Source organism: Camelus ferus, chromosome 9 (genome assembly GCF_009834535.1).
Source record: "Camelus ferus isolate YT-003-E chromosome 9, BCGSAC_Cfer_1.0, whole genome shotgun sequence".
Classification (NCBI taxonomy): Eukaryota; Metazoa; Chordata; class Mammalia; order Artiodactyla; family Camelidae; genus Camelus; species Camelus ferus.
Window position 1 is genome coordinate 52,051,137 of NC_045704.1, and position 16,624 is coordinate 52,067,760.

Consider the following 16,624-nt stretch of genomic DNA (forward strand, 5'->3'; position numbering starts at 1 on the left):
TTTCTATGTGTATGTATAGGATCCTAAATAGCCAACACAAACTAGAAAAAACCCAAAGTTGGAGTACTCCCATTTCCCAGTTTAAAAATTTAAAACAAACCTTCAGTAATAAAGTCTGGTACTGGCATAAGCATGGACATATAGATAATAGAGTAGAATCGGGAGTCCAAAAATAACCTCTTACAGGTGGTCAATTGGTTTTCAGCAAGGATGCCAAAACAATTCACTGGGGGAAAGAATAGTCTTTACAACAAATGATGCCAGAACAATTGGATAGCCACATGCCAAAGAATGACGTTAGATTGCTTGCATTCACCATACATGCAAATTAGCTCAAAATGGATCATAGGCCTAATTGTATGAGCTAAAAACACTATTAAACACTTAAAAGAAAGATAGAAGTATATCTTTGTGATGCTGGCTTAGGCAATGATTTCTTAGATGCAACCCCAAAAGCACAAGTGACAGAAGAAAAAAATATATATATGTATAAATTTTATTTCATCAAAATTTAAAAATTTTCAGTTGCAAATGACACCATCAGGAAAATGAAAAGAAAGCCTGCAGAATGAGAGATCTGCCAATTATATACCTGATAACAGGGTTATGTCTAAAATACATAAAGAACTTTCTAATTCAATAATAAGAAAATAATTACCTCAATTGAAAATTGGCTTAGCATCTAAGTAGGCAATTAACCATTCTGCATTTCCACTATACATATGTACTCAAGAAAAATAAAAACATACGACTTCACAATAACTTGTACATGACTGTTCACAGCAACAATGTTCATAACAGCCAAAAAGTGGAAAAAACCCAAATGTCCATCAACTGGCAAATGGTTAAGTGAAACGTGATATATTCATGCAGTGGAATATTTTTTGGCCATAAAAAGCAATGCAATGCTGATACCTGCGACAACATGGATCAACCTTGGAAACATTATGTCTACTGAAAAAAGCCAGTCACCAAAAAATATCCAGAATAGGCAAATCTGTTAAGATTTAGAAAGCAGATTAATGGTGTCTTGGGGCCGGCAGTTATTAATGACTATTAATGGATATGGGGTTTCTTTTTGGGGATATGAAAATGTTGTAAAATTAGAATGTGATGATGCTTCCACAGTCATGAGTGTACTCAAAACCATTGAACTGCACATTTTCAAAAGGGTAAATTGTATGGTACGTGGATTACATCTCAGTAATTTTTTAAGAAATTAATTCATGCTTATTATATAAAATTTAGAAAATAACAAGAACCATAAAAAGGAAGGAAGCAATCTAATGATGCCCTACACACTCAGAGCTAACATTTTTCTGTATTTCCCATCTTGCTGACTGCATACAAAAATCTTTGTTGGGGGAGTGGGATACAAATCACACATTTAATTTCCTGCTTTTTAAAATTAAATTGAAAAATTTGGGAACCTCTGACTTAATCATTGCTGATTTAGCTACTCTGCTGTTGGGTTTTAAGTTTCTTCTAGTTCATATACAGTTTTGTAATTCTAGCTCATTTACATATAATTATTACTCATTCTTATGCATCAACTTTTTGTATACATTTTGAGCATTCCCTTAGGAATGAAAGTTGGACCCTGTGTTGTTAGTTAGGGCTGCTGTAACAGATTACCTCAGTTGTGGTGGCTTACAACAGAGATGTAGTCTCTCATAGTTCCAGAGGCCAAAAGTCTGAAATCAAGGCTTCTGTGGGGTTGGTGCCTTTTGGAGGTTCTAAGGGAGAACCCATTCCGTGCCTTCCTGCCAGCTTGTGGTGCAGGCAGGTGCTCTCTGACACTCCTTGGCTTGCAGGTGCATCGCTGCAGTCTCTGCCTCTGCCTTCCCGTTTCCTTCTCTGTGGGTCTTCTGCTCTTCTCGTTTGTAAGGATGCTTGTCCATTTGATTTAGTTCTACCATTGATCAGGATAATCACATCTCAAGATCCTGAACTTACATTTGTAAAGATCCTTTCTCCAAATAAGGTCATGTGCACAGTTTGCTCGTGGACATATCTTTTAGGGTTCACCATTTAATCCTCTCCAGAAGCAGTGGCATAACAAGGGGGCAGGAGGTGGCTGTGGGAGTGGCCTGCCCCTGTGTGGGCAAAATGGGCAAGCATTGTTTGTAGAAAATGCAAAGCCAATAATAAAATTACCAAACATTACTCTGCTTTTTATTATCCTCATGCCGTGGCAACTCTAAACATTATCAATGATAAAACCTTCCTCCCTAGAGGTGTCTTTGGCTGCCTCTGCCTTGCCCTCCTATGTCCCTCACTACTTGGAAACAAGATTATTGGGTGAAATAATGTGGATCTTTCTCATTCTCATGATATATATTTTCAACTTATTATCCAGGGTGTGGAAGTATATAGTCTTACCAGCTTTATACAAGATAATAAAAATACAATATAAATAAACCTTCTAATTTAATAGGTAGAAAAATATCTTATTTTAACTTTTGCTACTAGTGGAATTGACCATGTTAACTCTTGTGCTAGTTATTTTGTAATCAAGTTTTATAAAATTTTAACCTGTCATTGTCAATATTTCTGTTAGACTCAGAATATATTTTTCTTACTGATTTGTAAACACTATTTACATAGTGAAAATAGGAGTCCTTTATAACGTTGTATATATTTACTGTTATTTCTTTTTTACTTTCTTTAGATAACAGAGCATTTTAGATTTTAAGTATACTTTTGTTTTTGCTTACCTTGATTGCAAACCAGTGTTTCTTTTTTAAAAACTCACCACTCTTCAGGTGAAGTCTTCAATGAGGATTGGACAAAGGCAGATTGTTGCAATAATAATAGGTCTATGAAAAATTTCTACAAAAAGAATGCTGAATTTTTAAAAAATGAAAGATAGGTAGTATTTCATTTCCTGTATCAGGTATTCCACGCCGTTGGTGTGGAACCTGAGGAGTGGGAGGAAACTAAATACCGTCCGTTTCCAGCCTCTTATTTCATTGGCAGGAATCAGACACTCAGAGACCTGTGTGATTTGGTTGAAACTGGCACAAATGGTAGATCTTTGAACTCTAAGTGCATTGCTCCTGTGAAACCCTACCTTGTCTCTCTTTCTCTTGTTTTAGGTGTCAGCTAAATTCCCGAAATGCTTTTTTTTTTTATAAGGTGTTTATTTGATGGCATTTTTCTTATTATAAAAACACCACATGTTAATTATGGAAAAATGAAGAAATATGAATAAACTGAGAAAACAATTTAAGACAGTTTGGGTTCCATCCACCCCTGGAGACAACTACTGCTAACGCTTTTGGATATCCTGCACGGTCGTTGTGCGTTGTGTGTGTGTGAGGTCACACAATGTTATATATTTTGTTTTTTAACATGAATGTTCACAGGGTCTGTAAATTTGTTATTTTAATGGCTGCAAAGTATTCCATCATTTTCATTTATTCTGATTCATTTAATGATTCCCCAATTGTATATTTAGTTTACTTCTAATTTGTTGCTTTTATGTTGCAATTACAAACACTGCGGATAGCCTTGAATATATTTCTGTATACATTTCTCATTAGTACCTTAGGATGATTTCCTACAAGTACAATTTATTAGGATTAAGGATTTTGATTCACATGAAAGGCTTACTTTTACTTTTAAAAATTTTATTATGAAACATAGTAAGTATGTACAAATGAAGAGAAAATATAACAGACCTCCACTTACCTGTGCCCAGTCTCATTTCAAAAATGTAGATTTAATTTGACTTCTAAAAGGAATATATTCAGACAGTTGGTTCCTGTCTCTTTAGACAGAGCATTTCCACCGTGATATGTTTTACTTTGCACCCAGTAAGTGTTGGTTCTTTTTACAGCACATTGTCTCCTTTATTCCTTATATCTTACTTTAACGGCTGTTTTGATTTTATGGACTATGAGGCTGAGAATTGGATGAATGAAGGAAGCACAGATTCAATTAGGTTTCTATGATGGTGACCAACTCATCCCAGTGTGCCCAGAATGGTCCCGGTTTTAGCACTGAAAAGTCCTGCATATTAGGAACCCCCTAGTTCCCAGCAACCCAGCACCACTGCCCACTCAGAGCCCAAGCTCTTCCCCAGCAGAGTGGTCTCAGCTGCGACATTCTAGGGCATCCTGTTTCTAACTGGCTGGAATCTTAAAGATAGTAAAGAGTTGGTTATTCCTGGGGGAACATAGGCCATCCTTGGTTTTAGAGTGTTTCTGTCTACACAGCGTTGGATGTTTTCTTTTTCAGGTCACTGCACGTGCTTGTGTGCAACGCGGCAGTGTTTGCTCTGCCCTGGAGCCTCACAAAGGACGGCCTGGAGACCACCTTTCAGGTGAACCACCTGGGGCACTTCTACCTTGTTCAGCTCCTCCAGGATGTCTTGTGCCGCTCAGCCCCTGCCCGGGTCGTTGTGGTCTCCTCCGAGTCCCACAGGTGGGTTAGAATTTCACGTTCTGTTCACTTGTCCCTTTCCTGGCACCAGCTAATGGTCCCTCAAGGCTCTCTTTTTGAAAACAATTTTCATTCGTCCTGCTGTAAAGTGTGTATACTCAGTCAGTCTGGCCGACGGACTTTTTCGAGGTCTGTTTTTGTGATGGCGGGGGGCTCTTTAGGGGTAGTGTCGACAGGGAGGCAGATTGTTTTTATAACTCTACTTCAAGCCCCTCAGTGATTGTGTTTTGAGATGGAATAATAATTGATTAAATCTGAATGCTTGACCTTTATTGATTTGTCATTCAGCAACTTCAACATCTCACCAAGAAGAATGTGCAGTTATTCTAGGAGGAGAAACAATGCAATTAAAGACTGCGAGATGAAATCCAATTGTTTTATAATGAGAAATTAGAGAATTCAATGCAGACATTAGCTGTGTAATTGTAGAAAGGGAAGTACTGTAGTTAGAACGTATTAGAAATCTGGCCGTGCCTCTTTTGGTTAAAATTTCAATTAAAACATCAGATGGCACTTCTTTTCTATTACCATTAGGAGAATATTCAATTGACTAAAAAGACATTTGAAAATTTCATCGTATTTTCAGCATATCTGTTTCTAGAGTTGGATAAACAACTATTTGTCTAAAGAGAAGTATTCGGAGAAGATAAAGGACTTGCTGGGTGAGCCTAGATTTAATACATGTTAGGGAGATTTTCCTGGTGTGGTTGGGAGGCTTCATTGCTAGCAGAGTAGCTGGAGAAAAAATAATGTGCAAGGGCCTATTTTTTTTTTCTCTCTGTCTCCTCTCCGTCTTAAGTCCTGAAATGTTTTAGTGACCCAGAATGGAGCTTATTTTTTTAATCATGTTTCCATAAAATGTAACCCCTGGGACTTGGAAGAGAGAGACCAGCCAAGGGTTAGCCTGAACCCTTTATCACTCCCAAACACAGGGGCTTATGGTATAAGTGACACGCTGCAGATAGACTGACTTTTACCATGTGAAATTTATGAGGGCTGAAATGAAAGGAAAATGCCTGTAATAATCCTCCCCCGTGTTAAGAGACACGGAACCTCTAGTAATTAGGTGGTAACAAAATCTGGACATCCTTATCTTTGCAAATCACACCAGCTTCGCGAAAGGAAGTGGAGTGACCCTGTTGGGGAGGGAGGGAGGTACCACGGAGGTAGGTGCGGGAAACAGGGCTCCGGAAGTACATCTCCCAGCCCCAGACGTTTGCTGGATGCAGAGGGCACCACGGGAGGGATGTGTTTAAATGAGCTGGTATTTCATGGGAGATGATGTTGAATTGTCAGCTACTTCTCTCCTTAGTAAATCTGTGTCTCAAATGCAATTTCATGTGATGGTCTGTTTTCTCCCTAACGATGTAATTTGCGCTTACCTTGGAGATCCGAGTCTTAATTTCGTTGAGAAGATGGACTAGAAGGCAGGGCCGTGGTCTCCTGAATTAGCTCCATTGCAGTTTCTAGACACGGCCTTCCTGAATCGTGTGTTATCAGGCCTCTCCTGTCTGGTGGTGGGCACTGTTTTTTCTACTCTCTGATTCTCTTTTGCTTATATTAAAGGATATTTTTTACCAAATGTGAATTCCCCAAGCTGGTTAGTTTATTCCGCATGTACTGCACCCAAGAGCCCATGTGGATACTGGGTGGACATTACTGGGAAAGCCCTCACTCACCATGAGCTCAAGGACCCAGAACCCTAAACCACGTTGTAAAACGGAAGGGTTGATACCTAATTACCTCCATAAACCTTGGCAGAACTCTTCGTTGAAGTCACGACCCCCTGTTAGGGGAAAAATAAAGTCCTATGTTTGCAGAAAATATTATACCAGACTGCCCCAAGGCAAAATATTTATCAGCCTCCGCATGTCTTCACTGTATTTTAGTTACTTATCTGGAGTCTAAGCCAGTGAATTGAGTTTCTGCCTACCTAAAATCCATCATATTCAAATGAGAACTTGACTTCCTTGCTGTGAAAAAATTTTCAGATAACAATTAAAATAGAATGAAAAGACTGGAGTGCTGGCTGAACAGCTCTAAATAGCTGCAGCTGTGTTGAGTGCCAAGTTGCACACATACACACACACACACACACACACACACACACACACACACACACACACACACACACACACAGAGCTTCTGATGCAAATTCAGTCCTATTCTTTGAACATACTAGCTTTTGTCTACATAGAATCCAACCTAATTATTTTAGTTTGGTAATTTAAAACTCCTCATTAAAAAAAAAAAAAAGTAAAGGAGCAGTACATAAAGAAATACAAGATAGAGGTCCCCTCAAACAGCAAATGGGAATTTCCAGAGAGCAAAAGTGCACATTTAGTGTCCTGGTAGGAGGATAACTCTATTAAGACGTTATTGTTTGGCTTTGTCAATTTTTCAACTTGAAAATAGAAAGGACAAGTCTTTGGAGATTTGTTTTGCTACCTCTTGAACGGAGAGGTGAACCCAGTCATTTTTCAGGAAGCTGGCCCTGGCTCAGAGGAATCACAAAGCTTGCCCACCCCTCCCCCTTCCTGGACGACTGTCCATACAAGCTAATCAGACCTTAAAAATGAGTTCGCTGCCCTGCAGGTCAGCAGGGCAGGAAGTCAGAGGTCTGCTGAGAGGGGAGGGCTGTTTGCAAGGGGCGGGCCTGGCATTTTAGTAGCTGGGCTTCTCCATCTTGAAACTTTCCTTCAGCCTGATTCCATCTAATTTCTTATCACAGTAGATTTTGCTTTGTTTTGTTTTTGACTTGTTTCTAGGTTTGGGAGTAGGATTTAATACCCTCTTTTAGGCATTGAATCTACAGGTGTTCCACAGTCATGAGGTATTATTTCTGTATTGTCCTTAAAAAGCAAAGCAGAGAAGTCATTCTAAACATTAGAAAGTGCCACATGCAGATATTAATGAAACTCAAGACAAAGCTCTTTGTAATAAGGGAAACTTAGCTCTTGGTTTGGAATTTTGCATCCAGGATCAAACTTCAATCCTCTAATCCTGTATTTAGTCCCCAGTGTGTATCAGGCAGTGTCCTAGGCAATATACAAGGAGCTCACTGTCCACCTCCCAAAAATTCAGTCTAGGGTTGCAAGCAGGTAAACAAATGACTCAATCTGTGTGGTGAGGACAGAAGCACAAGGTACAAAGGTGGCATGACTTGCTTTGTTCCTGATGTTGCAGGGGTGGCAGGGTCCTTGCACACTGGGGATACCGTGGACCGGGTCCTGGAAGGTGCATGCTTAATTTCCATGGAAACATGTGTTTCCATCTGTTTTGCATCGCTTCTTTCAGTCCAGCCCCTACTGCCACCCAAGAAATCATTGTGACCACATGCAGTGGCAGAGTTAGTTAGGGAGAGCTTCTCGGAAGAAGTGACACCTGAGCTGGAGTAGGCTAAACAGAGATGCCAAGAAAGGTGATGAAAGAAGAGTGGAGAGTGAGTGAAGGATGCTGTATCAATCCCTTCCCTGTAAGAGATCCGAATGCTTGATGCTCTTTTCTACTCAGAGTAGGTAAAACTTCTAAGATGTAGCTCAGACCTTAGATCATTGCGTTCTCCACTCTCCAGTCCCTGTTTTTTGGAACAGCTCCTCTGTGACACCTTATTACTATGTTGAAATGCAGTTCAGAAGTAGTATAACTTACCTGCATACATACGTTGTAATTCAGTGTGCTAGTGTGACTGTAATGTAGGGGAAAAACAAATGTGAAGCAAGTGGCCTGTGTTCCAACATGTCAATGCTTGGACAGGACTACAGGAGAGGTAAGTAATCAGAGTGCATGTCTGTGCATAAGCCGCCTCCATTGGCAGGTGTGCGGCATTGCAGACTCGAGTACCGTGAGCATCCACTCCAACCTCGCCTCCCCCTAAAACCCCACAAAATCGGAAAATGCACTCATTCTTCATTTACGTGGTTGTTTCTGCTCCTGGAAATTCAGTGGCTATTAGAACTGTGCTTATATGTAAAACACAGCTAGGCTCTAGGCTCAGATAATTATACACAGGCTTTTTATCCACGCGGATGTCAAGCAGGGCAGTCTTCCTTGAGCAAGACTCCGCCTGCATCGCTGGGCATCTCCTGTCCCAGCCCCCACTGGCAGTCATTACGACAACCAGGAAAAGGGCCCCATAAATTTTCACATTTCCCACTAAGTTCCACTGCTTTAGATGATAAACCTTAGAAGCCTGGGTTCTTCCTGGGGTCTGGAGACTGGAAAACAGGCAGCCAGAGATTAGCTGCAAGGTCTTTTGCCGAATCCACACTGACATTTCCGGCCATCAGCTTTGTTGATGACTTTAGATCAGTAATGTAACTTAACACTAGAAATTGGATGTTGCTGCCTGAGTCCTGAAGAAAGGATATTCAATTTCCATTAAAACTTGAGTTTCCTCTGTCCCTGGGATGCTTTGCTTGGTCCAAGTTCCACCTGAACTGCTCGTCTTAAGAAACAACCAGATTATTCCATAATTTTCATTTTGCCTTTTGCTTTCCTTTTCCACACCAGTTACTCCAGCATGCCCTTACCGCTCAGGGCACATGCCCAGAGTTAATCAAGTTATGAGGGGTCCTTAACAAAGATGAGACCTTCATCTGGAGAATTCCTTCTGTACTGATCCTTTGTGTGTGTGTGTGTGTGTATGTGTGTGAAGGAAGTCACTACTTTGCTGTTATTTAAAAAAAAAAAAAGAAGAAACAAAAAGAAGGAAAGAAACAAACAGCTGGTGTTTAACGACTCCGTCAGACCCAATTATAAAACATCAACTACTTACTTTGATTTGTGTGTATCCATGCCGTGGGTATACTTAAAAACATTAGACTCTGCCAGAACTCATTTTGGCTTTGTTTACATTTATCTTTTAAACGTATAAGACTATTGATGGCACCTCACCAAGGTTATAACCCCATTATAATCATGAATTTTTAATCTGGAAAAGAGTCGTGGAGGCAGCAAGACTCGTCTATATTTACTTGGATGCGCAAATGAAATATACAAGACACGCACGTTGGCTCAGATAACCCAGGAAAGCCCCCTCAAAGGTTAGGAATGCGATCTCTTTCTGCTTCCAAGAGCAGCAGCCCTTTATTTAAGATGTTTTCCCATTTAATTTAATTATCCTTGAACTTCCTGTGGAAGGTTTTGAAAAATATATGTTAGAGGCAGGGGTGGTGCAGTGGGGCTCAGCACGTTGAGACCTCTGCACTGACAGGTTTGGGCCCTCAGTGAGTGTCTCTGGATCCAGTTGGTTTATGTTGTTACATTGTCTGTTTTTAAGGAGACTTTGTTCCGATGTTTGCCCAATTGAGTTTTCAGTCATCTCCACATGGTTTACTCAGATTTCTGATAAAAATAAAAAGCTATATCAGACTTTAGAGATTGGCTGCTTCATATTATATTTTCTAATTTTGTTTTTAGATTTACCGATATTAACGACTCCTCAGGGAAACTAGACTTCAGCCGCCTCTCTCCGTCGAAAAACGACTACTGGGCCATGCTGGCTTACAACCGGTCCAAACTCTGCAACATCCTCTTCTCCAACGAGCTCCATCGCCGCCTCTCCCCACGCGGGGTCACATCGAATGCGGTGCACCCCGGAAACGTGATGTACTCCTCCATCCATCGCAGCTGGTGGGTGTACACGCTGCTCTTCACCCTGGCCAGACCCTTCACCAAGTCCATGGTAAGTGGATGGCTGTCGTCACCACACACACTTCCTTTGTGCCTTTGTGGGAGGGGTCCTTGAGGAAGCCAGGCTCATGTGTTAATAAGTATGGGTGTAAGTCTTGATGGAAATGATTTGTTTTCTTTTGATGCGATTTTTTTCTCAGTATGCACAGGACTTCACAACTGTGATTTGTGTTATTGAAAACATGGATTTGTGACTGTTGAATTATCAGCAGATGCGATTCGTTTGTTTCCACTGAGAATCTGTATCTGATGTTCTAAATTGTTCTTTTAAGGGGTGTGAACCTCTCCTGGAGAATCCTTTGTTGGCTAGAGGGGCGTTTTAGTCTTTCCTTCCCCAAAGGTGATGAGTCACACTGTGGTTGGATTTGGAAATGTTCACAAAGATAAATATGAAGGTTTTTCATTTTGGGTGGTCGTATAACAACCATGTTTAGAAACTTCTGCCATGAAAGCGTTTGAGTGGGAAGTAATTTGAAGAATGCACGCTCTACACAGTGCATTTGGTATAGGACTTTTTAAAAACACAGGCCTTCAAAAAATATTTTTGTATTTAGTGGACACCAGTGTCCCAGTAAACTAAATTTAACATGTAATGCTCAGAAATTACCCTTCCCTCGAAGATATCATGGCTTTTAGGAGTATCACAAGTCAAATCATTATCCTGCAATGTTCGGGGCACATGATCCCAGAGCCTCTGGATACAGTCTGCCGCCTCCTCCTGCAGCCGTTCCCACCCACTGTCCTTAACCTTTGTGTTCATGGATGACTTTTAAACTCGCAGCAGAAATCTTTCGAACTGCTTGGGAGAAGGTAAGTCTATGCGTCATTTATATCATCACCCAGGTAGTTCTCATGCGAAGTAAGTAGACATAATCTAAGAGTTAAATACTTAAACATCAGAGAAGTGGGAGCATCTCTGGAGGGCGGTTCTCCAAGTCCAGGGAGAACGGACAACGAGAGAGTGTGCGCATCACAGGCTTCTGAGGCTTCCCGTCACCTGGCTTCCCATGACCATGAGGGCAGGTTCTCCACGGGGGCATCCTTGACTGTGATTGCGGCTCCTTCTCTGTTAAGTCCTTCAGTGTAGAGAATCAGGAAGGTGGTGGATCTGAACTGGCGCCAGTTCCGTTGACAGGACCGGAGATGAGCTGTTCAAGTTTAGGACGGGGTTGAGGAGCGGGGAATATCGTTTCCCTTTTTCTGCTGGCCCCGCGCCTTCCAGACCCACAAGTTTGTAATCTGAGTTTTGAATTTTCTCACTTGTACTTGATCTTGAGTAGGAGCTGAGGAACTCCTTTCTGTGACGTCAGAGTCTTGTTTTCCCTTCTTCCAGGATTTCTCTAATCGGAGAAAGTGATGGGAAAAACCTAGAGGTGGGTCTCTGAGTACAGGCTCCAGGTGCAGGGTGGTGTAACCGCCTTCTGTCTGGTGAGGACCCCAGTGGGTGAGGACTTGTGGATGGAAAGAGATAGCACCTGTTACTCTGTGATGGGAGCTCAGGGCTTAAGGGCTCTGGGTAAGGACTGGGTGGGAGGAGGAGGAAGACTGGCTCTGGGGAAGTCAGAGGTGGGGTGTAATGTTTTTGTTTCTTGGGGAGGGGACAGTCAATGTCTAATACTTAATATGAACATAATACAGAAATGTGTTCAGCAGAGTCAGGTTTGACTGCACGTCAGACTTAACAGGAAGAGTTCTGAAAGTGCCAAGCTATTAAGTTAGGCGGGGAACCATGTTGTGATGACAGAATTTTGCTGTTTGGGTGGTAACTATGGTCAGGACTTGAGCCAAGTGGAAATCCAGAGTATGCAGCTGGAGCCTGAGATCGAAGTGTCATCATAGAGCTGGGAATCACAGGAAAACTAGGTAGTGGCCACCCAGTGACCACCACACTCGGAGCTCATCCCAGGTATACCCAGTGTCCAGCCTCAATGGCTTATTCCTTCCCCTCCCCAGCCAGTGAACAGAGGCCTTGGCCGCCCCCCTGCCCTGATCCCAGTGCTCCAGTCAGGAGCATGCCTGCTGGGAGCAGTCTTGGGCAATGGATAAAATAAAAACTGGTCTCTGTGTCCGTGGGTCAGAGGGGTGGGCAAAAATGAGAAGATTGCCCTTGAGAAAATTTGGAGGAAAGTGGAGACATCACAGAAAAACCAGGTTTGACTAAGTTTGATGGAGTGTTCCACGAAAAGGCAGGGGAGAGAAGCCCTTACCCTGTGTTAGAAAAGGAATTTGACGTGACTTCCTGGTGGTGGCGATTGTGTGAAAGCAACTGCTTGGGACAGTGGACCGACCGTCTCCCCTGTTTATGATCCTAGTGTTCAAGCCCTGAGAACTGGGACAGCTTGGGCAGGACGCTTCACCTTTCTGAGCTGGTAACAACCAAATGGCAGTACAGATCGGTGTAAGGCTTGACAATAATGGATACAACATCTGTCATATCTTTACTTAGGTATTTGGTGGTGTTTCTTAGACATGAGAGCTCTGTGTGACTAAAGTTCAGTAAGAGGTGGAGTGGGAACTCTGGGCTTGTCAAACTCATAGCCAGTAGCTTCTCTCGTAGAAACGGGGGACTGCACGTGGGAGAGGACACAGTGCGAGTGGAGACCTGGGATTGGTCGATTTCACTGGTGGGACAGACTGGATTGACCAAAAGAGTCTACGTGGTGTTGGATTCTCATGTACGTGGCTTGGTGTTGCTTCCATCACCGTGAAACGTTTTGTGGATGAAGGGCGTGCTTATGCCATTTTAATAAAACATATTTTTCGACCTAAGCCATGTCAGTTGCATCTCCATTCCCAGCCCACGTAAAAGTTGGATCCTGAATGCTCATGAAGAACCTTGGTGTTGACGCTGTGTCCCCATGACTGGATAGCTAGTGTACTGCTTGTCCTTCGTCATCCCTTCTGCCTTTCACTTCAGAGGAAGTGTTTTCCTTTTGACATGAGGGTTGCTGGAGCATAAATTCCACTGCACAAGGTCAAGGAAACAAACACAGCCCAGCCTTGTGCTCGGAAGCCCTGCCTTCCCTCTCTGCTGCAGCCGGCTCCCTTAAGCATTAAACAGCAGTATTCTAATATCATCGTCCCTTTTTTATTTGCTGTGACTTGCTGTGACTACGGTGATTTTAGTTACAGTAATTAGGTCACCCTTCATGGAGTCAGGCTATTTTAAGTGCCTCTTTAAGGAATATTGTTGCAGATCAGTAATTTTACAATTGGATGTTCTTGTGCAACTTTATTAAATGTAATCTGTCTTTTAAATGTTGCCCTTTTACAGTTATACATTTCTAATTGTTGCTGTAAATGCATTATCACTTTGAAATTAATTAATTTTTCCATTTTGGCCGCCTGCAGTATAATAATCACTAATGAGAAACTCATAGGGATTAATTCTCAACACAGCGACCCCTACTGGTAGAGCCATGTCTCTGACCCTTCTCCCTTGGGGTCCAGGGGTCAGGACAGGTCTACGGAGGTTCTGGGGAAAAGCATTTTTCCCTCTTCCTTCCAATTTATAATCAGATAAAAATAATAGTTAAACCTTGGAATAGGATTGTCTTAAAATATTGTTTTAAAAATATGCGGGATTTCTTAGCTGCTTTTGTAATGTCTTGAAGGAAAGTAAACTTTGCTAGAAGCTTTCTAGTTCTGAAATCACATCCATCATATGTGCGTTATCTGCTTATTTTGTCTTTTTATTTAAATATTCTAAAATTACTTTTTGCATATGTTTTCATCACTATATATTGTATGTTAGTATATATCGTATATTCATACGTATGTATTTACCTTCTGGGGCTTAATTCACAAAAACAGGCATATTGTATTATCTGGTAATACAAGAGATTTTTCCAGGGTAGTTTTGGCTATTTGCAAATGTTGCCAGACATCCAAGTAAGATGCAGTTTGACATGTAGAGCCAGACACGATGATGCTTTATGTATCTGTATGTGCATGCGTCTTCCTTTATTGCTTACAACAGTTTTACAGTGTTAGTCACTCCCTTCATTTTGTAGTTAACAAGCACAAGGAGCTCACACAATGTGTTCAAGAAAATGGAATACCAGTCTGCAGACCCTCCACCAGCCACTCAGCCAAGTTCATTTTCTTTGTCAAGTGTACCGCAGCACCCCTGCCACATTTGTGTAGTTGGGCTGTTGTGTTCCCTTTTGACAATGTTTGAAAGCGCCTTCATGAAATTAACCCTCTCCCTCGTTTTCTGCCCCTGCGTAAGCTCTCAGTCCTGCTAAACAACGTCTGAGCTCAGGGTCCCAGGCCCAGGCAGCCCTTTGCGATCAGTATGTGGACCTGAAGCCGGGCACCATCACGTGCCTCGTAGGGTGTTTTACGCAACCACATGTTTGTGTTGGAAGGTAACAGTAGAAAGAATATCATGTGTTAGGGTAACAAGAGCTTAGCAGATGTTTTAGAGAACTGCATTTCCAAATCATTTTACATTAAAAAATGGCTTGAGTTTGTAGAACTTCTGAAACGATCGGGTTACATTTCCTGTGGCCGTGTAAAGCCAGTCATTGTGCTGAGTTTCCCCAGATGTGCAGCTATCCTGCTAATGGTTGGGCCTGCAACGCTGGCTCTGTTGCAAAGTTATAAATTACAACTAGAAAAAGCACAAGATGTCATTCTTCTAACCTTCGGGAAAGCCAAGCCTGGTAATTCTGCCCTTGAATAACCCGCTGCAGGGTGATTTATAGTGGTACAATTTAAAACATAATGAAGGAGATAATAGATGTTGATTTGTTCTTTAAATTAGTATTTTAGAAAAATACTACCCACCCCCCACTGCTGCCCCCACCCCCAACCCCCTTTAAATACCTGCCATCGACTGCTCTCTAGATACTGTCAAGGACAAAACCCCTGTTTGAATCTTTATTGGTACATTGGCATAAGAGAGCAGGGCCCTTTTTCTGGGTTGGGAGGAGGAAATAGGATTTTCAAAGTGGAAATTTCAGCATATTCTTCTCTAATCTATGTATTTTGAGATTCCCAAGAGAGGATTGAATTCTTTGGCTGCCTTGCTCTTGCCAGTCCAGAGATGTTAGAACACCAGACGCCCAAGACCCCTTTTTGGTGGGGCCGCACTTGGACGCTCCTGCAGACCCCTTCCCATACCCCCCGCCCATCCCCATGGCTGGGCTCTTCTTGCTGAGGCCACATCCCTGCAGCCTCACACATTCTTTTTTCTCCAGGATTATCATCAACATTGGTTTCATTAGTCATTTCTCAATTTTGTCCGGAGCTTTAAAGTTTACAGTGTTTGCCCAATTCAGAGTCTAAAGGATGTGGTAGAATGAAAAAGAACATAGGATTTAGAATCATTAGGCACATGTTCAGAATTCAGATTTCCCCCCTTTTAGTTGTGTAATTTGTGAATGTTTCAGACTCTCTCAGGCTCATTTTCTACCTTCAGTTTAGACATTTGGGGCTGTGAGCTAACACTTGGTTAAAAGTGATTGGAATAACAGGTTAGTTTTTCTCATGTATCTGGAAGTCCCAAGGCAGTCAGGATTTCGTTCAGCTAATACATAGGCAGCTCCTCTGTGATTGTCTTGGCTTTTCCTTCGTGCTTATAAGATGGCTGCAGCAGCGCCAGCTGTTGCGTTTTACATAATAAAGTCTTAAGGCACCATAACAGAGATGGGACCCCTCTTTCTGTGCCTTCCTCCTTTATGAAGGAGTAGAACATTCTGTCTCAGAACTGTCCTCCTCGCAGACTTCTCAGCTCCCACTGGCCAAGATTGAGCCACCTGTCCAGATCCCAGGTGCAAGGGAGACTGGGAAAGTACATTTTGGCATTCTGTGTTTCTAAGGTGGGAGGTAAGATCTGAAGGCAAGGAAAAAAGGGGAGGATCTTGGCTTTTGAGTAGGCTCTGTTGAACAGGTGTACGTATAGTTTTCTCATCTGTCAAATAGGAATGCTTTCTGTTTTATAGGGTCCTTGTGAAAGCAGATGAGAATTAGAGTGAGAGTTAAAGGGAGACACCTGGCCTTGCCTGGTCCTCTTCCACTCAACCAACTTTACCTTAAGCCACTTACCGCCCATTCTCCTTTCTTCTCCAGGGTGTTGAAGCACATTGCTCCTCAGTCCAGAACCTTCCTTTCCCTCCTTTCTTAGTTACTTTCTATTCACCCTTCAAAATTCAGTCCAAACATGACACCTCAAGGAAGCATTAGATCAAGACTTGGTCGGGACTCCCGATCACGTGCCGTTCCCTATGATGTGGCGCTGTCCGATGCGTAACAGTGGCCCATCAAGACATGGCAGGTGAATGAATGAGGGACCCTGGAATTTCTCCTTCGTGATGTTTGACACAAATGCAGCTTAGAAAAATAATTTCTCTGAGTTTGTATTCAATGTCTGTCTCTCCGTCTCTTGAAAGTGCCATTTTTGCCCTCACACTACTGGGTCCCTGATCCATAAAGTACATACTCAGGGTAGATATTTGTAAATAAATAAACAAAGGTGATT

At 42.0% G+C, this 16,624-nt stretch overlaps 1 protein-coding gene across 9 annotated transcripts in view; it reads left to right on the forward strand.

The window, feature by feature from the left end:
- The window catches only part of WWOX (WW domain containing oxidoreductase), a 902,466-nt gene that overhangs the window by 254,445 nt on the left and 631,397 nt on the right, over positions 1–16,624 (forward strand). For 7 of the 9 annotated variants that reach the window (XM_032486816.1, XM_032486817.1, XM_032486819.1 and 4 more), the window contains exons 7-8: positions 4,243–4,428; positions 9,868–10,132. In XM_032486816.1, the coding sequence (XP_032342707.1) occupies positions 4,243–4,428; positions 9,868–10,132 (451 nt within the window). Of the gene's footprint in view, positions 1–4,242; positions 4,429–9,867; positions 10,133–12,685; positions 12,962–16,624 lie in introns of those variants that run through there. The other 2 variants (XM_032486818.1, XM_032486822.1) reach the window with 2 other exon arrangements.